Source organism: Schistosoma haematobium, chromosome 1, assembly GCF_000699445.3.
Source record: "Schistosoma haematobium chromosome 1, whole genome shotgun sequence".
In the NCBI taxonomy this organism is placed as follows: domain Eukaryota; kingdom Metazoa; phylum Platyhelminthes; class Trematoda; order Strigeidida; family Schistosomatidae; genus Schistosoma; species Schistosoma haematobium.
Window position 1 is genome coordinate 81536937 of NC_067196.1, and position 26164 is coordinate 81563100.

The window sequence follows — 26164 nt, forward strand, 5'->3', positions numbered from 1 at the left end:
TCTGGGAACCTGGCCCGAAAGGGTTGGGCAAACTGTTTCATCACCGTCATGACTGGGATCTGGGCTTGCAATTATTCCCCGTGAACGAGGAATTCCTGGTAAGTGCAAGTCATAAGCTTGCGCTGATTACGTCCCTACCCTTTGTACACACCGCCCGTCGCTACTACCGATTGAATGGTTTAGTGAGGTCGTTGCCGCTCGACTGATGCTGAGATGACCTAATTTGACTATTTAGAGGAAGTAAAAGTCGTAACAAGGTTTCCGTAGGTGAACCTGCGGAAGGATCATTATCACAACCTCAAAATATATAATGATGCATGCACCTGGCTTGGTGGTTATTACCCTAGGCTCCAGTGGTTGAATATGGCATGCATCTGGCTTCGTGCTGGACTGCATGTACCCTGGCTTGGTGGTTACCACCCTAAGCTCCAGTGGTTATTATTTTCTGCGAACGGAATAAAGACTCAGTGACCAAAGACCAATAAGCTAGCTATTTGATGCGTCCCAGCCCCGCTAACTAGAGGAAGAAGTCTATGCTCGAAATGGGAAACTATATTCCGCAAACAGCCAGAAAACAAGCTTTAGCAAGACACAAATCAAAACGTATATATACAGCACTAATCCGTCCTTCGCGAGAGTTACAAAATAGCATACTAAACAAAGAAATTCAAATTTTCTAAATAAAACTACAAAATTGGGTCATTTTTCAAGTGAGTTCTGGGGATCTAACGTCCCCAACATAAGTAACGCTTTCAATAAGGTCCTCCATTCCGGTTCTAAATTCAAACTGGGGAGTTTTGGAACCCATTATACAGTCATAGACTGGATAAGTAACTTTCTCGATGACAGGAGGCAAAGGGTAAGGGCAAATGGAGTTCTCTCATCGTGGGGACCTATAGAAAGTAGAGTCCCCCAAGGCACAATCCTCGGTCCACTTCTCTTTTTACCTTACGTAAATGAATTGCAAACTGTAGCAAATTCATCCGTTCTGCTCTTCGCCGACGACTAAAAGATTTGGAGACCCGTACACAGTATGTCAGATAAAATAGTATTACAGGATGCTCTCAACTCATTGGTGGTATGGATGGGTTGATGGTCACTAAAAACAAATTATAACAAGTGTGGTGAAGCAGTTAAATAACTATGACGATTCATATCACTACCAGTATGTGCAGTTGTGTTACCTAAATTAATGGACTATAAAGATTTAGGTGTCATGATAAGCAACGACCTCAAAACTATGAGCAACTGAAAGGCTTCTGCCAAAGGCTTTAGGGTATTATGGGCTATCCGTAGGTCTTTTCAGTACTTAGATGAAGAAACGTTTAGAGTATTGTACTCGAATTTCGTGAGACCACATTTGGAATTTAAGCAGTAGGTCGATGAACCTCCTATCCCTATTACTGAAGACATCTGTCAAGAAATTCTGATATGGTGAACCAATCAGATGTAGACAAATGACGTCAATCGATGGCAACTAGAAGTGACCAGAAGGACAAGTACGTTTGACTTTCTAAAAAATGAATTTTTAAGGGGTAGTGATATATAGGCATAAATAAGTATTTGTACATCTCCGCACAACTAATATCAGGTGCTGAAGATCTGTAGCTCAGGTGGTTGATTAAGGTGAAGTATTTTTCTCTGAGCCATCATTACTTCCTTTGGACTCTAGGAATTTCTATGCACAGCTTTCGAACTGAGAAATGCTGCACAACCCTTTCAGAAATTCGTCAATAACATATTTATGGGTCTCAACTTCATGCACCCGTATGCTGGTGACTGCTTGATCGCATGTCCGGACAACGTATCTCACCTCCAGCACCTGACCTTGTTTTTGAAGGACTCAAGAATATATCATTATGATTGGAACACATAATTATGGAGCTTCTACTCAAACCTGGAACATACGTACATTCACCAAAGTGACAATTTGTATGAGGTTGTATTTCTAAGTAAATTATTATAACTGTAAATTAATTGTACAGTTCTAACAAAAAAACCTACTTAATATCTAGTTCGTGAATCTGCATGAATATCATGTCGTATAGTTCTACTGATTTCGCCTTTCTACTTGAATAGCAAATTATTTTTAAACCCATGTCGTAAATCATGCCTATAAAAATAGCGTGACCCGCACGCATAGAGCCATGGGTTTTACGTCCCATTACTCTGAAACTATTATTACATACACCATGCAAACTGTTTGAATGTTGTCCTGGGGTTGTGCATCAAGCCACTGTTAGAATATTATCTGTAGATCTGTACAAGAGTGAATCAGCATAATAGATGAACGATATACAACACTCTGAACTAACGTAAGTGTATAAATGCCGAAATCTAGTGAAAAACAAGTATACTCTCAATAAAAAGCTCATCCACCAAATTAACTGAAATATTTGGACAGATAAATCTTTTCATAAATAGAGCATAATTATATGTGAAACAGTTATTACATACATACACATAAAACCAACCGGTTAATGAGAAAATCTTATGAAGTATCTGTTATGCAATCACAATGTTTAACACAAATTCATTGAATTCAATAAGAATATGATTATGAAGAATTCTTCACGTCCATAAAGGATATTTATAAACAAAGAGTAGAAAAGGAACGACAGAAAAATGAAAATTTGAAGGAGGTATTATCTTTTCGTGTTTAATATTCATGTAAACACCTAAAATGAAAAGCATAAACTATCACTAATACTAATTACTAAAACCAAAGAGATCATAAAAGAATACACGGATAATAGCTGAAAGTTTCCATTGAACATCAAAACACATCAATCAATATTCTTTCTCTCATTTTTTTTATTACTCTAAATATACTTGTATTATACTGACAGAAAAAAAGCCAATGAAGATTGGAACAATAAAGTTGAGAAAGAGTATATATGTATAGACATTTTAAATACGGTAAATATACAAATGTGCCGTGTATATATATATATATATATATATATATATATATATATATAATTCACAGTTTATGAAAAGCCATATATATTCAATTCATATATCACAACTGTAAGAATAGTATAAATAGTAGCAGTAATCAATTTCACCATTGGTTAATTAAAAAAATATAACCATTTCAGAATCCAGTTACATGTTAATTTATAGGAATTACAATTTATTTATTCTTTTGTTTTGTTTTTTTTTAAATGGGAAGAAAAAAAGTTGGAGTTTTTTTTCTCTTTGAAATATAAGATACACAAAATTAACTCTAGTACATTCACATTAAATGAAAAATACCAACAATGATTAAATGAAAAAGAAAAAAAGCAACGAAATGCAACAGTCCATTTTATTTACCAACCAACCATCAGTAAATAAAAACAAAAAGTATTCATAAGAACAATAACTAATATATTTATTAAGATTTGAATAAAGACTTTAATAAGTAAACTAATCTTTATTAAATTGAAAAACAAAACAAAACAAAACATCACATTCATCATAGAACAATGAAAAACAAACAAACAAACTCGGTCTAGTTAAATTATTCATTGATCAATAAGTAATATCAGTCTAATAAACAGTGAATAATTTATTTGAATGAATGAATGAATAATGATACAGGACTTCTCTTAAATATAAGCATATATATATATATATTCCATGGGAATAACAGTGAGAAATTATATTTAATAATCAATAGGAAATAATAGAAGGAAAAAATATTTATCTGATAAAAATTGAACATAAAATTTGACAAGTATTCCTAGTCCATGTTTTAGTTTCTTTTTAATTTTTCTATCGTCAGAATACATTATAGACAAAGTAATGAACACACATACACACACACACACACACGCATAAACAAGTAAACATTTCAGTATGAATTACAGTAAGTGCCAGAACCAAAATTAATTTTATGGGAAATAATTGAATAATGAGAAATATAAAGTTATCACACATACACACACATAAACATACACGTTATCGCTCTTTATCTCTTATTGTTTATAAGAAAAAATTAATATCAGACTATGAGCATTCATTCAGGTACAATGACTTGATAAAATTGTATGTGTACCGCCACCGGATGATTTACTCCATAGAGCATCATGAATTGTTATAGCGTCTACAACAGGACTTAAATGTTTCGTAGAAGTGATTTCAGTGAATTGTTTTGAACCACTATTATATCTGAAAAGAAGTAAAGCAGCGTTAAAACATAGAATATATATATATATATATATATATATATATATATATATATATATATATATATGGGTTTGTGGAGATCGCTAAGATTTTTAATCGAGATCATGAATCGACCAATGTTAGACCACTATTGAAAACTTGTAAGCAGTGGACGGCCGTTTCGTCCTAGTTAGAGATTAACATCGCCAGATGACAGTTCATGGTCTAGAGGTTAAGCGTAGGAGTGCGAGACGGAAGGTCCCGAGTTCGAATCCCACATACAGGATTACTGATTATATATATATAACAAACGAATACTTAATAAATTGAGCATGGTAAATTGCATATGTCAAGAAGAAATAATATGATTTATTATACTACTAATTAATGAAATTGTGGATTATGCCAAACGTTGAAGATTTTTATACCGAAATATTTACCATTAATAACCGGTGGTACGGTATTAATTTTATTCACTTTATCATAGAAAACTTCATTTGATAGACCATACACGGTTGAACACAATAACGTGATACAGTAATGATCAAACTACTAGCATAAGTTATATATACGAGTAAAAATCAAATATTATTTTAAGTCGGTTAATACAAATATAAACGACAAACAAAAATCTCGTATCATTTCAAAAGTAAGCTTGAGCAAGATATTTTAATTTAAAAAAACCCAAAAAATATCGTCCTTTAAACAGCCTGATCAGAGAAAAAACTTTGATTGTGAAGATGACGATGAACATAAAACTTACTTAAAAAATCGATTGACCATTTCGTGTGTAATTCGTCTTGGCCCATTGCCACAAATAATTTTTAATTCTTCTGATTCTAAATCGAAGGAATACACAGCTCGATACTGACATCGAGAATCACGAAACAATATCATAAAATGTGTACCTTCAGTGGCAGCCAACTCCTATAAGGCAAACACAAAAGTGTAAGGAAGTATACGCGTACATATATGGCAACAATTATCCTTATGAAGACACCAATTAAATTATTTAAAACTTTGATCATTCATTACATATGTAAGTCTTCATTTATGAAAGAAGTAAATATATATTATGTGTTGAAATTAAATGTGTTACATCTCATCCGCTTTAATTGACGAAGATCTTCAGTCTCAGAAAGTTACAATTACGAATTAGTATCAAATACTTAACCCTACTCGGCGACTCCGTGATATGGCAGGAATAGTTTGCAGACATCTGTTATTAAACATTAAGAAATCGTACACGCTCAATACACTTATAGGCCACAGGTGTAGGACAATTAACGGTGCGATGTGCTTGCACATCGACAGCCCGACTATAACTATGACTACAACACAACTCGCGAAACTTAGCGAAAGTTAACCTAACTTGTAAACATCTCTAGATAATAGCTATATAAATAAATCGTATTTTCTTTTGTTTACCACAAAAATCTTTGAGATATATAATTATTTTGACGGTCAAGAATTTGGGAAAAGACACATGAGTTAAAAAAACTCTAGGCAGTGGTTATGATAATCGTGCGGACTCCAACTATACAGTCTGGATCTATCGACAGGATTCAGTTCAATGAACAATGACTTCATGAAATGATGCTACGTCTTGATTTTGCGCCTCTAAGTTAATCGATAAAGGATGTGTTCTATCAGAGACCTAACCTAAGTTCAAAGCGGTCACCGAACAGTTCCCGGTTATGAATCAGCTTTATTCTTTTTCAGCTGGTTTCCTTTTCGTGGTCAAAAATAAACTTAGAATTTAATCATTTCCATCAATGTTTGTTTGGTTCTTAAGTAGTGATCAAATACTATAGATCAAGTTGCAACGTGACCATTAATCTAAGTGACACAGCATCACGTGTTCAGATGTTAAGTAATTGGAGGTGGTCAGAAAGGAACTTATAATGAGTATACTTTGTTGATGAATGTCAATTAAAACTGACCTTAGGTCTAGGATTTCATGCTGATTACCTTTAATCACTTAAAAAAGGACAAATAACATATTAAATGAGATATTTACTAGTGTATGGAGTGTTTTAGATGATCTGAAATGATAATGAATTAGTGACAAAAACCAGAGAAATACGAGTTGTAAAAGGTTTAAAATACAACTTCATTCACCAAAGTCAAAAATTAACAAGCGGTGGTCTCAGTCGGACGAGAACCGGTGCTTTCAACGTGGTATGGTCGCCGCCAAGCGGTGGTCTAAAACAGATCAGTTCATCATTTAAATACTGAGAGAAAAAATTGTCATATAGTTGAAAAAAGTAAAACAAACTTTAAGAGCAAGCTGTTTGGTTGGTTCATTGACAGTTCCAGCTAAACAACAGTGACTAATTGCATTAACTACTACAGTTCGATTGGATTTCGCTTTGGGTTTCACAAATAAACGTGGCTGATTTAAACATTGAACGGGTACACCAGGACCACTAGATGGAGATTCTAAAGCGCCAAGTCGATGTAATGCTGGAGAATTCAATAAAATAAAAAAGTATGTCCTTTTTTTTAAAAAAAGAAGTAGGTTTACGTGACTGATAATATTTATAAGAGGATTTTGTTTAGAATCACTGAATGCCGAAGGATTAATAGATATATGGGTCAAACATCCACTGATTTTTGGAATTTTATTTTTCGTAATATAACAGAAACGACTTGTTTTTAGTAATTTAAGTGAAATAAAGTATTGGTTTTAGAGACAACGAATAACAAAACAAAGCTTGTGGTGAATTGTAGGGAAATTTCAGTAGGTGTTGTGTTCTCAGAGCTATAGATGGTTTATCTATTAACTGATATACTGAAAAAACCTATTCTAGAAATTAAATTTCCATTAGCAGTGAAGAGCTACAAAATATAGGAATACTTGAAAACTTTCATAAACCTAAGTGAATTCCACATTGCATGATTAATTAGGTTCGATTTCAGTAGCTTGAATTGGGTGAGTATAGTTCCCATTGGATATATCGGTAGTTTTCTAATAAACTGAATAAAGAAAAGCTAAGAGTATTATATAAATCATAACGAAAGAAGTAGCTCACATTGCTGAAAAAAACGACTATTGTGCAGGCAATTATTAGGATCATCAGAATGACATAACTTTAGCCAATGTGAAAATGTCTACTTACAAGTAGTTCAACAAATATGAATAACTTTAGAAACAATTTTTAATGTGAACAACCAAGCGGTCATTTAACATCCGCTTTAAAAACCCTCAGTAAAGAAAACTTTTATCGCTACATAGAATCAAATTTCTACATTCTACCTGTTGTATATATATATATATATATATATATATATATATATATATATATATATATAGTTAAGAGCTATTAACTTACATGACAAACTAATTCCAGAAGGAAGTGGATTACGACCAGCCAGATTATTAACAACAGACCTACCATTGACAGGACGATTATGAGTTACACGAGCTTTTGTCTCACGGAAAGAAGAGCTATCACAGTCAGGTTCAGTATTTGGTTCCACAGCTTCACCATCACCACTACCACGTGTAATGGCCGATGGATGTGGTTTAGATTTAGCAGAATTCAAACGAGAATTAGGTTTTGATGATGGAAAGTTGTCCAATGAAGCAGCGACTAATCCATTTCTGTCACGTTTAGGAGTAGCGGATAATCGTTTAGTTGAACTATGTTTAGGAACAGTTGAAGATAAATTAGCTTCAGATTTAGAAAGTGTTGATGAACCAGACCTTACAGGGTATGGATTATTACTATTATTAGTAGTGCGACAACTTGGTGATAAAGCAGCCTACAAAAGAAAATCACAATACAACTTGTTTTAAGAGAAATAGATTTTTCGACATAAATCTACAAGTATATTGAAATAGGTTTACAGTAAAGTTAGCTGCAATAGCGTAATGTTCAGTGCAAGAAGATTTTAAACCAATTTCTGTTGTTTATATAACAATTTAGACAAAATAATTTATGTTATTTCTGTTACATACTTATGTATTTATACTTAAATTTAGTTTTGTCAGTTAATAAAATTAGAAGTAGATTGTTATTGCCTTCATCTATTTCTGTTTACATTTTTCAGATAAATGGCACATAAAATCCGTAGTGATTGAATGATGAAAAGAGTCTCAGTTTGAATATTTTTAAAGCGTATAATAATGTCATTTATATAGTGAACCTAAACCTTTACATTGGTTTTCGTGCGATAAGTATCAGTATGTATATTAAGTTAGTTTCTGAGAGTAGACTTAGTGTTATGTTACAATCTATTCAGAAAACCATCTAGGCAAAATGTAGTTTTATTGACTAACTTTTTATCAATTCAGTCTGATGTTGGTCAGTACTGATGGAAGGGGGGCACAAATAGTGACTAGATATGTGTAGCACATTAGTCACTGAAGGTTTATGTTGTCGAAACAACTAATTTATGACTTTCTACGTAAAACACTTTTGTTCATATTGTTTATGTGCAGTGGACAACTGCACAGTAATTGAAGACTAGCAGAACACTTCTCCTAGTCTTCTAGTTAGAGAATAAATTATCGTTTTGCGATAGTCTCACTAGAGACATATTATTAATCATACTAACTGAAGTTAACTGTGTAATTGAAAATTTATAATCTAATAAAACTGAACTGATTCAATGTCTTTATTTATCAGGAAAACTCCATATTTAGTAATTTCATAATTAAAATCATTTAAATGATTGAGTCGATATTTATGTGTCCACTGTAAAAACAAAACTCAACATTGTTTCTTTAGAACAAAAAAAAACAAACAAACGAAAAGTGAATTAAATTGTTCTCCTCTAAAACTTTTCTTTATCCACTTAACTTATAACTTATTATTATTACTAATAAGAAAAATTAATGATTAGTTCTTGATTTACGGATGAAAATTTACCTACACCTGAAGAAAACCAACAATGAATATATATATATATATATATATATATATATATATATATATATATATATATATATATATATATATATATATCGAGACATTCAAACAATGATTCCTTGAATTCTAGCTTACAATAAGTTTATTTCAAAGTTTATTCATTATCATCATCATATCAAACACTGAAAATCAGAAATGTCATATATATATCCATAGTATATAAATGGGAGGTTGTGAAATGTAATGAATCATTCTTTACCCCGATAACAATAGTCAGTCAGTCAGTAACGAAGTAGAACTTCGTACGTACGTACATCAGTTCGAGTTGCCACACCACATTAGCACAGAGATGCAGTGGTCGATTCAAATCCCGTAGTGCTAGAGGTAATAAGAGTATAAGCAGTAATCAGGAAAATTAGTGTTCGGAGATGTTATTTAAGGAGTATAATACAGTGAAATAAATTCAGGAAGAGAAAAAACAGATACAAGGAGGAATAAGGAGATCAAAATTTGGGAGAACACAAAGAGTGGATGCACCTGCGCCATTGCAAACGATTTTGAGCCATGTCATTCAGGGTCTCTAACCATCGATTGCTATCGTCTCGCGGATCCCAACCAGGTAGTCTAAACCTACCAACATAAATCAGTCCACTTGTCAGTGACTTCATGGACTTGTGCCATGTTTTGATTTGGCTGCCCCTAGCTTTTTTCCAACCTACTCCTACACCAGAAAACATCCCACTTCGGGGCAGTCGGCGGTTAGGCATATGTAACAAGTGTCCCAGCCATCTCAACTGATGAAGTTTCACTACTTCATCAATTGATTTGCCATCCTTACCTAGTACCCGTTTCCTAACAACTGCATTACTTACTCGATGGTCCCCGGATATACGAGCAATATTTCAAAGACACCTATGATCAAATACTAGTAACCTACGAATATTCCCTACTCTTACCAGCCATGTTTCACTGCCATAAAGTAGGACGGAACGAACTGCTTCGCAGTAAACACGTCCTTTGGTTGATAGATGGATATCTCGCGTACGCCATAAATGACGCAAGTTGGTAAAAGCTAGTCGAGCCTTCTGTATCCGTGCTGAGATTTCATCACACACCAGACCACAAGGGCTGATGAGACTTCCCAGATAAGTGAATCGGTCGACACGCTCAACTACTTCACTCCCTATCATTAGTTCGGGTGTCGATGCAACCCGATCCTGAAGCAACATTTTGCATTTCGAGGGAGAGAATCGAATCCCGAACATGCTTGCATTGTTGCTTAGAGTGGTCATAAGACTGCATTTTGTCAGCATCTTCACCAAATAGAACTATGTCATCGGCATATTCCAAGTCAACAAGTGAATCTCCTGGTAGGAGTTCAACACTTGGAAATCTAGACGAGGAAAGTGTTATCTCTAAAAGCACGTCAACGACAATGTTAAACCAGAATGGAGAGAGTGGACAGCCCTGACGAACACCACTTGAGGTAATCAATTCTGATGACAGTTCGCCATAAGCTCTCACTCTACCAGTTGTGTTCGAGTAGAGAGCCTTTATAAGGTTAATGTACTTCTTTGGTACTCCTTTCAGTGACAAACACTGCCATAGAACCTTAGGATCGACAGAGTCGAATGCTGCTTTAAGGTCGAGAAATACTACCATTGTGGGGCGTCTGAATGTGTGTCTGTGTTCTAGAACCTGACGTAGTGTGAATATCTGATCTACACAACCACGTCCAGGTCGAAAACCAGCCTGGTTTTCTCTAATCTGCTCTTCACGAGCTTTGATTAGGCGTCGAAGTATTATTGAAGCTAATATTTTAGATACTATACTAGTCAAACTGATTCCACTGTCATTGTCACGAGAGAACGTTTGTCCTTTCTTATAGACTGGCAAAATCAGTGATTGAGACCAGTCAGATGGGATTACGTCCAGTTCCCGAATTCTACCTAAGACCTCAGTTAATCTCACTGCTAATACTGAACCACCATCCTTAAAAATCTCGTAAGTAAATCTGTCAGGGCCTGCTGCTCTCCCTCACTTCAGATTTCCTATGGCTTTTTCAACTTCGTAAAGAGTCGGAGGACCAACACTAACTTGCCATTCAGGTTGACTGAAGATCGTGGGAAACCGAAGTGTGGTTGAAGGCCAGCTGAACTGATCCCTAAAGTGTTCTGCCCATCGATCCAATCTCCTGGATTGAGAATGAATAATATGTCCATCTTTCTCTGAGAGTGTTTCGCTAACAGTCGGTTTCCTTAACAAGTCTGAACAATTGTCTGCTATTACCTATTCCCGCTGTCTTTCCCATCTCTCTTGCTTTCGCTACCCACCACTGTTCACGATCATTGAGTAGACTTCTTGTCAGCTTGCGCTTAAGCTGACTCCGCTCTTCATTATGTTCAGAGCCAGGTGGAATGAGTTTTCGAGCATCTATCAGTGAGATAGATGCTGTTGAGATCCAGCGTTGCTCCCTAACCTTACGGGTTACCGTACTAGCAGATATCACTGCTATTTCCACAGATTTTCGGATATCATTCCATGCTGTCTCGGGGTGGGCATCACATACATGGCTGCCTAACTGTTTTCTTAGTTGTTCCTGAAATATACTCTTAGCTTGACTATCATTAAGTAGGACCCTAAGGGGTTTACTTGCAGCGTCTTTCCTACGTCCATTAAGACGCAAGCAAATACGCGCTCGTACTAGAGCATGATCTGAATCTAAGCATGTGCTCCAGAATGAGCGACAGTCTTCTATCGAGCCTCTCCATCGGTGGATGATAGCGATGTGATCTATTTGGGTCCAATGTTGGGACGAATTAGAGGGTCGCCATGTTAAAAGATGTTTTTCCTTATGCTTAAAGTTAGTATTTGCCAGGAACAGGCGGTTATCTGAGCATAGCTGCAACAGACGGTCGCCATTATCTGTTCTTTGAGCTACGACACCATAAGATCCACCTAGGTATCTTTCCCTATCGCTTAGTTTACCTACTTGAGCATTAAAGTCACCGGCCACTATTACTACATCCGAGCGCCTAGCTTTTCGGAGAAGGTCGGAGAGCTTTCTGTAAAACTCATCTTTCACATCATCTGAGCTGCAGTCAGTGGGAGAGTAGACAGAGACGACGAAGAGGTAACGACGAGTGTCCCTATCTTTTCGGATCCTTACTGTTCCGTTTAGTCGGAGAGCGCACAAACGGCTGTCTACTGGGATCCACTCTAAGAGAGCTAGTTCTGCGCTAGGACTCAATGCTATACCTACGCCGGCGAAGCCACGGGAAGCAGAATCAGGGCTTCCAGATACACGAAGCGTAAATCGAGTCGGTTCTTTATTTTGGCATGGTGAGGTCAACTGAATGACGCTACTCGGATCCTGTATGCGCGTTTCGGAGACGCAGCACACATCGATGGCGCGGGATTCTAAAGTCCTAGCTAAGGAAACCTGTTGTCCTACTTGGCACAGTGTTCGGACGTTAAAAGCTCCTATGTGTAGTTTAGAGCGTGGTTTCAGGAGACCAGGAATAACGTTCCGCGTACTCGAATCGTTTGCCCTAGCGGTGCGAGATGATAAAAAGACGTGAGGTGGGTTAGTCATAGAGATAAGAGAGGTATTAGGAGGTGTAGGAAGGATTTGAATGTGACCAACTTGGTCTCGTGTGCTGTTACGGGTATGAGGGCTGATGTCACTTCCCGGCTGCCCACACCGTGGAAGGGTATTTCTTGAGGAACCTGAAAAAGAAGTCGGATTAGTGTTGGACTGCCTTCTCGTGGCGGGGGTGTTGTTTACGAAAATGAGAGGAAGAAAAGCGAATGTCCGGCGCTTTAACCGGATCGCAAATCAATGGTGCATATGGGCTCCAGTATCCTGAGGGAACAAATGGCGTATGAACCAATCGTTGGTCACCGGCTACCATGGGAATGCATCTCCTCACGATGCTCCACTGCCTTGTGGATCAGATCTTTAGGTCAAAGACTCGGGGTGTGGCCCCCTAAGGAAACCACCTGCTTAGGTCTGGGCACCCGGGCAGTATCACAGCCCACACACACGCATAAATATGGTGTGGCACATATATATTTGGTGCCCTCTTGTACCAATATTTATGTGATGAGATAATAATAATAATAATAATAATAATAATAATTTGAATAGATGTTAGTGATACAATCCATTGACTGGAAAAAAAATAGGAGTGGCAATTTTGAAATCGAAGATAAATAGTTGAAAACCGAGTATTTTTAATATTTAACTACTTTACAAAATATAAAATATCACTTACTTCTTTCTTGGATAAATGTGCTTGTAGTACAGCTTCACGTCTTTCTTTCTCATTTAGTTTCCGTTCAAATTGTGCACGGTCAGCTGCTTCTTTCTCTTTACGGCCAGTAGTACGTAATGCTTCCAGTTGTTCAGCAACCATAGCTCTCTCTGTAGCTCGACGAGCTTCTAATCTATCCTTGGTACGCTGCATTCGCTATACAATGAAGTATATAATTTGGAATTGATAATTAATATAAGTAAAGACAAAATTGTGATATATATGTATATATACCATTTAGCAACGTGATTGTCATCATTTAGAAAAAGTATGTCTGCTAGAAAATCTCAAGTTAATGCGATGTCGTTTAAAATAATGATTGGTTAACCACATGAATCATTTAATAAACTGTATCATACAAAAATAAGATAGAAATTTTGTGCGAAAAATCGACAGTTCATCTGATTGTTACAATACTTTATTTAGTGAATATAATTTAATAAACCAGTAAAAAGCTTTAAGTTACATTTATGTGAGAGCTGGTGATATAACCCGGCTGCCTAAACTAAGGTGGATGTGAAGTGGTGTTTGAAATCTTTACCTGATTATTTACAGTCATGTTTGGACTACCAAATCATTGTTTAGTTTATTTCATGTTAACTGGTAATGGAATCTAGAAAGAAAAATTTATCTTATTTCAGAGAGCTCAATAACAATATCTAAAGTTAGTGCAGGTCAAAGCAGAAACTGAAACGATTAGAAGTTCAGATACATAAGGCTTTCAGAAACCTGAGAGATTATTTATGTTAAAAGAGATAGATATGATCCAGAGACCGAAAGTTAGAACTAGAGAATAAATAATAAAATCAATTAACTAAAATATAAAAACCAACTGCTGAACCAGAGAAAAAAGAGATAATAATTTAAAGTTAACAACATATTGAGATTTGAATAAGAATAGACAAATATTGTCTGATTTATAAATACACAGCATTCATGGACTTCTATAGGTGGGAAGTGGAAGTGATTTTAGAATAAAACAACCAAGAGATATTGTACAAGATATACATTTGTATAGACTTTATGAAGAAATGGCACTGAATTCTTGTAGTGGTAAAGTTTCTCAATCATGAGCATTCACATATTATGAAATTGAAAAACAGAGCATCTAATACGTTCAACAAAATATTATTATTATTGGCTTTATTCAATATTATACTTTTGGTACAATATAGAATTCTCAGCACAAAGTGTTTCAGCGAGTTTCCGTTTCTTATTTCTTGATCTATATTGACGATAAGTGTTGAGCGATCCCCAGTTAGATGTTAGCATTTCAGAAATCAACATCTGAATAATGTTCATTCTTTTCAATCCATATTGTCAGTAATCAAGTTGTTTCCGATTGTGCATTTTTGTAACTTGTACTGAGAAAGGTAGTAAACTTTTTACAAACGCACCCGAATAGGTTGTGTAATTAATTAACAAGGAAACAGATAACTTGTTGAAATATCTAGATGACAAGAACAGATAGCCCAGATATTCAGGCTTGAAACCAACGTTTAAATGTTGAGGTTCTGAATGGATATTTAGCAAAGTGCCATTTCCAGGATTATCTCAAACTAATGACTTAATATCAAAAATAATTGAAACAGAAGATTGAATTAGGGTGAAAAACATAGAATTCAATCAAATAACTTGAGAAATATTAAAAGTATCAAAAGACAAATTTATAAACAGAATCTTACCTCTGGATCTGGTTCTTCGAAGCCAATAAAGAAAAGTTTTCCTTCTGGACTGACATTTGGGGCTTTGACTACAGGAGACTTCATATGTTTCTGACTATTTTCTACAGGTGAAGGATTTAATGGTGCAGTTGATGAGTTCGATAAGTCGGTGACATTATTAGCAGACATTGAACACTCTTGAGGTTTACCACTGTAGGACTAAAAATAGCACAAACGTTTACAATCATTATAACATTAGAATATTAGTTGTGTATAATAAATTAGATTACTCCAAAATACAACGATAAAGTACAGTTTCGTGTAATGGATTGTAAATTCTGAGAAGTGAAACTGCTTTACTAACACCATTGAAGAGAAAACAATGGAGTAGTATCATAAATTTCTTAGTTAAGACCTCAAAAGTTTATATATCAAAGAAAAATAATTACATTTGCATGACATTTACTGCAGTAATACAATCATATTTCAAACAGAGAAGAGATAATCAACATACTTTTGGAAATAAATACTAGTTACTATCATGAGTAATGGCGCAATATCCCACATTTTATTTATTTGAACGCATAAACAATGGTATAAGGGGGCACCAAATATATATGCGCCACACAATAACAATCAGGCCAGTATCAGTTATCATTTATTTGTGTGATGGCTGTGACACTGCCCGGGTGCCTACATAATGGATGTGAAGGTAATTGATCTCATGAGGCTGTCCAAAACTAAAGTCGGCGGATTAAAATTTGAACATGAGACTTAGCAGTTAGAAAATGAATGAAAAAAGACTTTTTTGTAGTGTTCATGGAAAATATAATGAAATGTGAATACTAGATCAAGAGGTTAGCCGTTTACTTCTACGCAACAATAAAGACTATGTAATGTCAGATACTTCAGCTTATCATAGAATTGTGTAGGAAGATTCTTAATCGATAATAACAGAGACCAGTTGAAGATATATATGTGTGAAAATCTCTACTTTAAATCCAAGGTAAATTAAAGAGTACTCAAAGCTACACCGATATCTCATTAAATGGTTATATCACGACCAGAAAAACTACGAAATGAAAAATAATTAAAACACAGTACAACTTACAGGTTCATTGAAAGCAACCATATTATGACTATCAGCTTTGATAACAACTGGTTCATCTGTATTAATTTGATTATGTTCAACAAAATCATCTACTGTTACTGAATGATTATTATCTGTTGATGAATGAACATTATGTTGTACAATTAAATCACGAACAATAGGTCTATCACTCCATGTAGCACGTGTTGTAGATATATTAGATATGGATGTGGATAATGCTTGTGTATGAGATAATTGACTTATTGTCAGTGGTGTTGATGATGATTGTTGTGGTTGATATTGTTGGTGTTGCTGTTGAAAACTACTTGCCATTAAAGCAGCTGCTGTTGTCGCAGATGATGAAGCTAACAGCACTTGTTGTTGCATAGAAAGACGTTCAAAATCCGAACGTAAATCAGACATATTCCGATTAATTTGATCTAATGTGACGGGATCGACAACAGATGTAACAGATGGGCGATTATTTCCACCACCTATTGAATTTATATCAACTTTATGTCCACGTGAACTGACCACTCCGCGAGATGAAGCGTAAGAAGGAGCTGGAGAATGAGTTCTACTCTCTGATTCACCTAATTCATATCCATATTCTGATGATTTACGACCATTCGATCTATATCTGTTTCTACAAAATAAGTGTTCATAATATGAATTTAACCATAAGATATTTGTAGATCAGGATGAGAATATTAGACGTGTTTTGATCTCTGAGCCGAATGGATTGGTTACGAAGCTTTCACTGAACAATAACATTAGTACGTAATTCCATTCAGCTTAGAGACCATAACACCTTCAATAGAATTAACTGTGAAATTCGTAAAATGAATAAGTAAACAAACTATTATCGTTCAGGTAACTACGCAGAAGTTAGAAATTTGCAATGAATGCTGCACAAACACGAAGTTAGACGATTTTAGCATTCAACGTTATTGTTTAGTTCAGAACAGCATGAGTAAATAAAGTTTCATTTTCGTGTAAGAAAGAAAGCTGATTTATGATCTCAAAGAAACTTTGTGAAATAACATTTGACCGGTAGTTATTTGACACGTATTCCTTTTTATGGAAATAAAGAATGAAAAGTAAAGAATAGTACTTAATTGAAAGAAAAATTTAGCATCTTGATTTAAATTGAATATGTAATTTATTTTCAAATTTTTATGTCGAAAAGATTTGACCAATAGAGCATCATCAACCAATATAAAGACAATAACTATTTTTCTTTATACATTTTATTATGGACATTCCTACGCAACAATGAAAGAAAGATATATGATATGAGGGACTACCATTCAGGAAAATGGCATAAACAGATAAATTTATGTTTAATTTGTGAGGGAACTGTCTTAATATTACATAATTTTAGTGGTGTTTTGTAATCGTTATTCTAAAGTCTATTTATCCATTTCTGACTTACTTTCTATGTTGAACTATTGAATAAAACATTGTTTATTATAATAGTCTTATCATTACTAGTACACCTGCCTTCTTACTGTCAATTTTTACTTTCTATCTATTACATATGGTTATGCAATTTATTTCATTGCGGTTACTGATTCACAAAATACTTTGATTAGTTTAATATTTTCATATACCCATATGAATATTCATGTGTATTCGGGCAAAGCCTGATGACGACCTAATTGGAAACACTATTGTTTGCTTATATGCGTTGTTCTGCTCAGACTCAAGTTCTGGTCCACGATTTGGGCGTGGGTTCGAATCCCACCTCCAACACATACTTTATGCTCCTGCGCTGGAAGTGGATAGGACACACATTGAAGAAAGCACCCAACTGTGTCACAGGACAAGCCCTCACATGGAATCCTCAAGGCCAAAGGAAAAGAGGAAGACTAAAGAACACATTACTCTGAGAAATAGAGATGGATATGAGAAAAATGAACAGGAATTGGATGCAACTAGAAAAAAAGGCCCAGGACAGAGTGGGTTGGAGAATGCTGGTCGGCGGCCTATCCTCCATTAGAAGTAACAGGCGTAAGTAAGTAAGTTGTTCTGATCAGAAGGCGGTTAAAGTAAGTTAAGTATATTTTTTGAATAAATTGACAGTGTATGCACAAAAATTTAATATAATGTATCAACTTGAATTGGTAATTACACGTATGTCCAGAAACTGTTTAATTTATAAATTCAGTCAACAATTCTAAACCAACATGTCAAGTTGGCGATGTAGTATATCTTTCTAGTTTAAGTGAAACTAAAAATTCTGAATAACAAATGTAAAATTCCATTTTTGAAACTCAACAGTTGGTGATATATCCGGAAATGTTTGCTGAAAATGGGTAAAATAGAGTATTTACAATTGACTGATCATTGAGTAGTGACTGAAGGCATGTATGTTAAGTTCTTAATGTTGATCAAACTCTATCGACCAAGTTGCAATGTGGCTCACTAATCGAGGTAACTCGATATTGCGTGAACAATGTCGAGATGTAAGGTAGTGATAGGAAGAAATCAATGGGAAACCCGGTTTGACCAAAGTTTTGTGCTATTTAGTGTTCGTCAGCAAGGTTACCTGTAGTCTTGAGGGAAATGATGCTTTATGCGAGTTATCTGTCGAGGACCTGCAACCACTTAACATCACAACATAGTACGCGAGAAGTTGAGTAACCTCGATTAGTGAGTGTTATGTCTTGAAAATCTGCTGACCAGTATCACGTCCTCGGCCACCAATCACAATACTAAGTATAAGTGCGTCTATTATTTACTCTATAGATTAATCTTTTTGACTTAGTCAACTGTACATCTGACCAGCACTATTGATTTTGAGCCGGTAGTCAAACTTCTCTTGGTCCGTTATTCGCAACCTCCTCTCTATAACCAGTCTTAAGTCTAGAAGTGGCAACCAGCCCCTACTATATTTTTCGAAACATGTGGTTTATACACAGACGTACTGGACGGAATCACATCATAAAGTGAGAAATAAAAATTATGCATGAACAAGTCTAACGTGGCTGTAACTGAACGACTAGGGACAAATTTGAAACAGTAAATCCTATCACTAAATTTAAAGGGTTGATCGAAAACTTATATACACATTGCAGTTTAGTTGTATACTAATTATACAACAAAATTATGATTAATAATAGGTCAAGAAACCAGTTTTGACTACTACAATATTCGTCCCGTCATAACAGTAGGTAATATTACAATTCGATCGATAGAGTTTGATAAGCGCTAAGGACTGGACATATAAGGCACTGGTCATTACTCAGTGATCAATCAATTGTGAACACATTTCAGTCCTACAGGAGGGTAGTCGTGGAACGGATGGTTCAGTAGTGAATTCTGTGGTCACGGAGCTAGGTGATATTGGATTGAATTCGATAAAGAACATCAGTTCTTTCAGGATTACAGGTGAACCTCGTTGATGAGTGCCACACAGCACGAAACCTAGGTCAACCAAGGTTTCTTGTCGACTACCTCCAACTACCATCTTACAAAATAGCTCACAAAATGCTTGGACTAGCCAGCCACTTGTTGGTAACCAGTGTCATGGTTTATACTGGTCATGTTTACATATGATCATGCTATGGTAAGGAACGTAAAGTTCCAAAGAACTATATTTGATAAGTTTTCGGTGGTTGAGTGCTTAAAGTACCTGGCTTTTAAATATTAAGTCTTAGGTTTGCATCCCTGTCCAGCTATTTGGAATTAGATGATGAGGTTGTATCAATACCACTATAAGAAGTGATGTGACGAAAAGTCAAACAGGTAAACCAGTACTCGATAAATGAATCATATTATTTTATATCAGATGTTTGAAGATAATCGTCAGAAAACTTGAGACCTGGGTAACTATCGGGTTAATGGAAGAAACACACAAACTGAGTAAAATAGTCCACTTGCACTATAAATCCGATTACACTTACTTTGAATGGGATTTCGGCAATCTAGATAATGATCGATGAGAGAATCGACCAGAATAAGACATTCGATTGATATATGGATAAGAATGATCATCATATGTTCGGGTGGAGTAATCATCTTCGTCATCATCATCCGTTTCTGAACTTGCTTCATTTGAGCTACATTCACGATAACTGCTGCTGAGCATCATTGGATTCGGCACATTATGAGAGCGATGATACCGTTGAGATATATGTTTGTGGGGAAGTGGTCGCTCATCAACAGGACTTTGTGAAGGAATATCATAAGGATAATTTTTATGGTTGGTATGGCGATGTCTAAAAGAAGGAGACTGAACACCATGAAATGAATCAGCTAAAACAAAACCATGTTCATTATAATCACTAGTTGATGATGCCAGAAATCCTGGATACGTTTTATCTGCATAACCTCGCTGTCTCGACCCTTTATGAGTTTGAGAATATTGAGGAGGAGCATAGTGATAATTAACTTCTGTAAATAACTCAGGTTGAGGAGTAGACTCTCTTTCACTAAATCTAGACTTTGGTCTTTTAGAATCACGTTTATGCTGATGAGGTAATGTTTGATAAGGTTTGGATGGATCTAAAGTGATCATATGAGGATAAGAAACACTAGATGTAGCATAGTTTGATTCTCCACTATCCGATCGCCGATTTGTTACAGATGCATTTTGGTCGAATTCCTGATAAGGTGGATCACAATGATTGTTTATATGAACAGTAGTAGGCTCGACAGTCAGATCAGAATGATTATTCGACTGAGTTCTATCGTGATATATCTGTGGAGATTTAGAACAAGGAGGGATTGATGTTTTTGAATCATTTGCGAATATGTTAGTGGTATTGTCAACCAATCCAATCGTATCACTGGTTTTCATAAATACAGTAGAATCTTGTGAAGGCTATAACAAGTAAATGGAATGACGGGAAATAATGAAATTTCACACGGACTACTTAAACATCTTTACAATATGCAGATGGCAATTTTCAAAAAATTACTAATACTGTATGCAAATTTAACCGATATGAAATAGTAATGTAGTGAACGAGAACACAAGTGGGGACAGTCGAACGTAATTGGACACAAAATTACAGAATCTCTTAGTACAGTCTGAAAACCATACAGTAAAAATTTCATTTGCAAAATATCAGTCGATTTTCTCAGACTTTATTGTTCCTTCGTTTTCACATTAATCATTCTCTGTTCTCGTTCTTCGATCTTCTTAATCTTCTGTCGCCAGGTGTTTCACTTTCAATTAATGATACATACTACTCATATCATTTCTATTCATACGAGATGATAATATTCTTTGGGTTTTATAATGAAAAGACGAGTATATTCATTAAATTCGAATGTAGAAATTAGTGAACCGGTATATAAATATACATATAATGAATATGTATATGTTAGATATTCATTTTGTGATATTTCTGTATTCTGCAATTTGTAAGATATACTGGCTATAGTTACACCTTTTACCATTCATAAGTTCAAGTTATATAATGATAAACTTGTAATTCAGTTATGTAAGGGAAAAATCGTGGTTATGTAAATTTCGAAATCTATTATTTATGATAATAACTACAATTATATTAAACGAACAGCATAAGAGACGAAAATCTTCCGATAATCAGTTGACCACGGTAGTTTGAAGAATAAGTTAAATAAATTTTGCAGTGACATGAAGGGGGTCAATGTATTAACTTAAGAGTGAAATGAAGAGTTTTCTAATCAATTTGTTTGGATCAGGAAAAGATGCACAGCAATATGTTTACATCTGACATGCATGACAACTAATATTTGACATTTGTACAGAGTGTAGAGACTAGACATATAAATTATATAATAAAACAGTTAATACAAATAAAAATGTAAACCGATTATTGTTTTTATTAGATATTATATTACATGAAATTCGTATAGTGTTATAGGAAGATGAAGTTTACCAAAATTACGACCGTGATTCACTAAAAATCTAACTAAATCACTACGGGGGCTGTGAAAATTGTTTAATGCTATTGAGATCACGAACGAACCTATGTTAGGCAACCAACAAAAACTTGGAAGCACATTTTGTTTAAGTATCGAAATCCTGTAAAGTGTACAACCATGAGCGCAAAACCACTGTATCGGAATCCAACAATGTGGGGAGATCCATCATGAATACAGTGAGCTTGAGTGCTGTTAGAGGAATTAGGGCGGTTATCACTCCCCGATTGCCCACACCGTGAAACGGTTCTTCTGGAGGTACCTGAAAAGGAATTCGGATTAGAGGTTGTTTTAGTGACCTGGGAGCCTGACCGCAGTGCCCAAGAGACAACTGCTTGAGGTCTGTCATACACGAGCTTTTTGGAAGTAATTTTTGTGCTAGCTCCGTACTTGTTGGGACATTACCGCCAGAGACGGATATCCGTGGGATAAGGCGAGGTGTGCATTTTTAGGGTCGACCTTTTCTAACTCCACCCTTCTTTTCTGGGAAGGCAGCATCGGTATCATGCTGGTTGTTGGAAGGAAACACCTTACGGCGGTCACACCTCCGTACAGTCATCAGTACGACTTCACCCTCGGACCTTGTGTTTACTGCTTTTAGTCTTACCACTCTTCAAACGACCTGTCTGGCATGGTAGGACCTTGAGGAACGATTGTTCCAGCCAGTATAGCTCGATGGGTTCATCACGATAGGCAAGCCCGACCACCACGTCAAGGTAGCAGCAACGGTCATTAAGAGTAGAAGATACTCGTAAGCTACTAGTATTTGACCACAGATGCCTTAGAAATATTGCTGGGATCATCGGGTAAGTAATAGTGAGGTCAGACGCAAGGTCTTAGAGAATGATAATAAATCAGTTGATGAGGTTGTAACTCTCCACCGACTGAGATGGTTGGGCCACATGTTACGTATGCCTGAACGCCGATTACCACGATGCGCAATGCTGACAAGAGTTGGAGACGGTTGGAAGAAAGTTAGGGTCGGCAAAACCAAAACATGGAATCAGTGCTTGAAGTCACCAACCTCTGGACTGAGCCATGTTGGTAGGTGCAGACTACTTGGTTGCGGTCCGTGTGACTATCATAACAAATGGTTGGAGACTGTAATTGAAATGGCCCAGAATCGATCGCAGTGACGTCGGTGTATATACTCTCTGTTTTCCTTTAAACTATGAGATTAAAATTGCTTTAAATCTTTCTTTCTTCGAACTAATTCTTTCTTCCTGTACTATATCCTTATACACAACCTTGCTTTTAAACATTACCACCACTGAATTAACTACTTTTATGAATTCGGTGTTCATTTCGTTGTGCTAATGATGTGTGCATATATGTGCCTGGTCCTACGTTGTAGCTGACTGACTGAGTCCAACGGTGTACACATCTTAATTCAAGCGATTTGTGGTATTAGGCAAATATCCGCCATTGTCCTATGTGGACGGGAGAGGTCGTGCTTAGGCACTCCTGGACGATATCAAAACAGCTACCCAGCGCTTCCAGATTTTCAATGGTTGTCTAAAAAGTACGTTTGTGATGTGAAAAGATCACATTATTGAATTTTACAATTGCATAATATCATCAACATTTTATTATTATAAGATAAGAAGAGTAAAAACATAACATATGAATCCAACTATTGACCTCACTAATATTTGGCATTGTGGATGAAGAATTCATTGAGAAATCTTCATCTAAGTCCGTAGCATGTTCAACATTAGAACCAGATACTGTCATTTCATCTTTATCCGTTGTGAAATGAGCACCTTCTGAATCAATGCAACTAAAATTGTATTTTTCTGATTCTTTTAATTTGATGGGCAAAGAACTAGATGAATTTTCATTCTCCGATACTGTACCACCATTCGATAATTGAGACTGTCCACTTGAAATACTTTGACGCTGATGGAACTATTAGATTGACAATACAAAATAAATGAGATTAACAACACTGAATAATAACAATTGTAAAATAAATTACGATTAAGAATATGGAAAATAAAAAAATAGAAAATTTGTAATATCCCATTCTACCTAATGTTCAAGTTATTTGAAATTATGAAGTCGGACCTTGGTAATGACACTTACATGGAAAATACTTGCATAGTTCATCAAAATAGTTTTAAAAGAAAATATTAGGGATTTTCAAATAATTAATGGTAAAAAAGGAATTGATATTGCCACTATAAATGATGGTTTCGATTTCGTATCGTTGACGAAATCGTAAGTTATCATTGTAAAATATGCTCTGGTACGACCAAGGGTGGGGAGAGTCAGGTCTTCCTCTAGAAATCCTCACACATAGCCACGCATATACAGACACTGTCAAGGAAGTCCTATTCACTGCCTTCTCGTGGCAGGGGTGTAATTTACGGAATTGAGAGGAACAAAAGTGAATGTCCGACACTTCAACCAGGTCGGCGGATAAGGAGGGTCCATCTAGGAGAGTTGGGGAACCCTGATTCCAAACCAATGAGTACATGAACTGCAGAGCCGTGAGGGAATAAATGGAGTATGAAGTTATTGTTGGTCACTGGCTATTATGGAACTGCATCTCCTGACGTTGCTCCACTGTCTTGTGGATTAGACCTCTAGGTTAAAGGCTCGGGGAGTGGTCGCCTAAGAAAGCCACCTGTTTTGGTTTGAGCGTCCGGACAGTATTACAGCCCTCACACAAATTCAATGACTCGAACAAAACAGATGTCGTGCATACCCAGCATTTAACTGATCTTCAAACGATATCAATTAGTTTTGAAAAATCAGGTTGAAACAAGTAACCTTCCTCAAAAAATCTTTATATTCATAGTATTTCAAATTTCATGTTCAGTAGTAATCACCAACACAGTGGATATCATATTTTCTTACGTAAGTACACGGATTCACACTACTTCTTTGATAAATTAACACAGGTAAAAAAGAATATTCAGTAGTAGGATTATTGACAAACATAAACGATTGCTCTAGGCACTTTTGACAAACTTTTTGAGGTGAATAAACATTTTGATTTCAACAAATAATTAGAGAAAATCTGGGACAGATAGGTTTACGAAAAGACTAGGTATTTGAATGAGTAGAATATCAGATTGAGAATTGAAAGTTCCATTGTTTGAGTGATTGGTAACTACAAAAAATAAGCAAAATGTCAAACAATCATCTTTTTCGTAAAATAAATAGTTTCTCTATAATTGCACTTTACAAGACAGTGATTGGAGGTATTTTCTGATAAAATAAGGCTTACAGAAAGCATTGCTAAAATCAATATCAGCGTAACGTCGTTTTTATACCAGTCTTAAGACTAACTAAAAATCCAGCAAAGATCAACCAATAGATTGATAAATTTATCATAAATGTATCTCAGCTCTACAGGAAGTCAATCATGACCTGGATGGCTTAGTGTCGCTGGTTAACTCAGGATCGAACCTACCAGAGAGCGTCGATTCCCTCAGTATTAAAGGGACACCATGTTGACGAGAGCTACATAGCACGGAACATAGATCAAGAAAAGGTTTCCTGTCGACTACCTCCAACCATTACCTTACAATATGAATATTTACCTGTTTTTGAAGAAGTTTAACAAATGCTGCATTATTTCTTTCAGCAGCAGCTTTGGTGCTAGCTAGACGTTCACGTTGTCTGGATACTTCAATAGCTCGTCTTCGTTGGTCTAATGATAGTCTTAAAGCTGCTGCACGTCCAACCATTGTAGCCTCTTGATCAGATTTAGTACTACTAGATGAAATGATATTGTCTTCAGTGTTAACAGCATCATTAATTTTATGTGTATGAGAACGTGCTGCCCCAGAATCTTTCCAAGTTTTCGTTCCTAGAGGTAAACTAAGTGTAATCATAATAATGATAATACGATTAATATGAGACTAGACTAATTAGAACAACGAGAATTATACATTAATTAAACCATAGATGACTGCATTATTTAAAAATGTCTGTTATTTAACAAATAAAACAAGTTCTTAGTAATTAAAAATTAAAAGACAGTATGCTTAACGCTTTAGCGTGAAACAGATTAGATGCTGGTAGAACTGGATCCAACATGTGTGCTTCTTTCTGTTTGGGACTCGTTGGATGAATGTATTAGCATACCAAAGTTAATGCTTATTACAACACCAGAACAAAGTAATGTGTTTTTCAAAA

The 26164-nt window shown here is 35.6% G+C and overlaps 1 protein-coding gene across 1 annotated transcript in view; it reads right to left on the minus strand.

The window, feature by feature from the left end:
• Positions 1-3494: 3494 nt before the first annotated feature.
• The window catches only part of CAMSAP2_1 (Calmodulin-regulated spectrin-associated protein 2), a 68675-nt gene continuing 46005 nt past the window's right edge, over positions 3495-26164 (minus strand). The window contains exons 9-18 of the mRNA XM_051209829.1: positions 25567-25846; positions 23657-23923; positions 20008-20927; positions 16121-16745; positions 15031-15228; positions 13307-13501; positions 7488-7920; positions 6431-6618; positions 4916-5079; positions 3495-4155 (exon numbers count right to left, since the gene is read on the minus strand). Coding sequence (XP_051075294.1) covers positions 4008-4155; positions 4916-5079; positions 6431-6618; positions 7488-7920; positions 13307-13501; positions 15031-15228; positions 16121-16745; positions 20008-20927; positions 23657-23923; positions 25567-25846 — 3418 coding nt within the window. The 3' untranslated portion in view covers positions 3495-4007. The remainder of the gene's footprint in view (positions 4156-4915; positions 5080-6430; positions 6619-7487; positions 7921-13306; positions 13502-15030; positions 15229-16120; positions 16746-20007; positions 20928-23656; positions 23924-25566; positions 25847-26164) is intronic.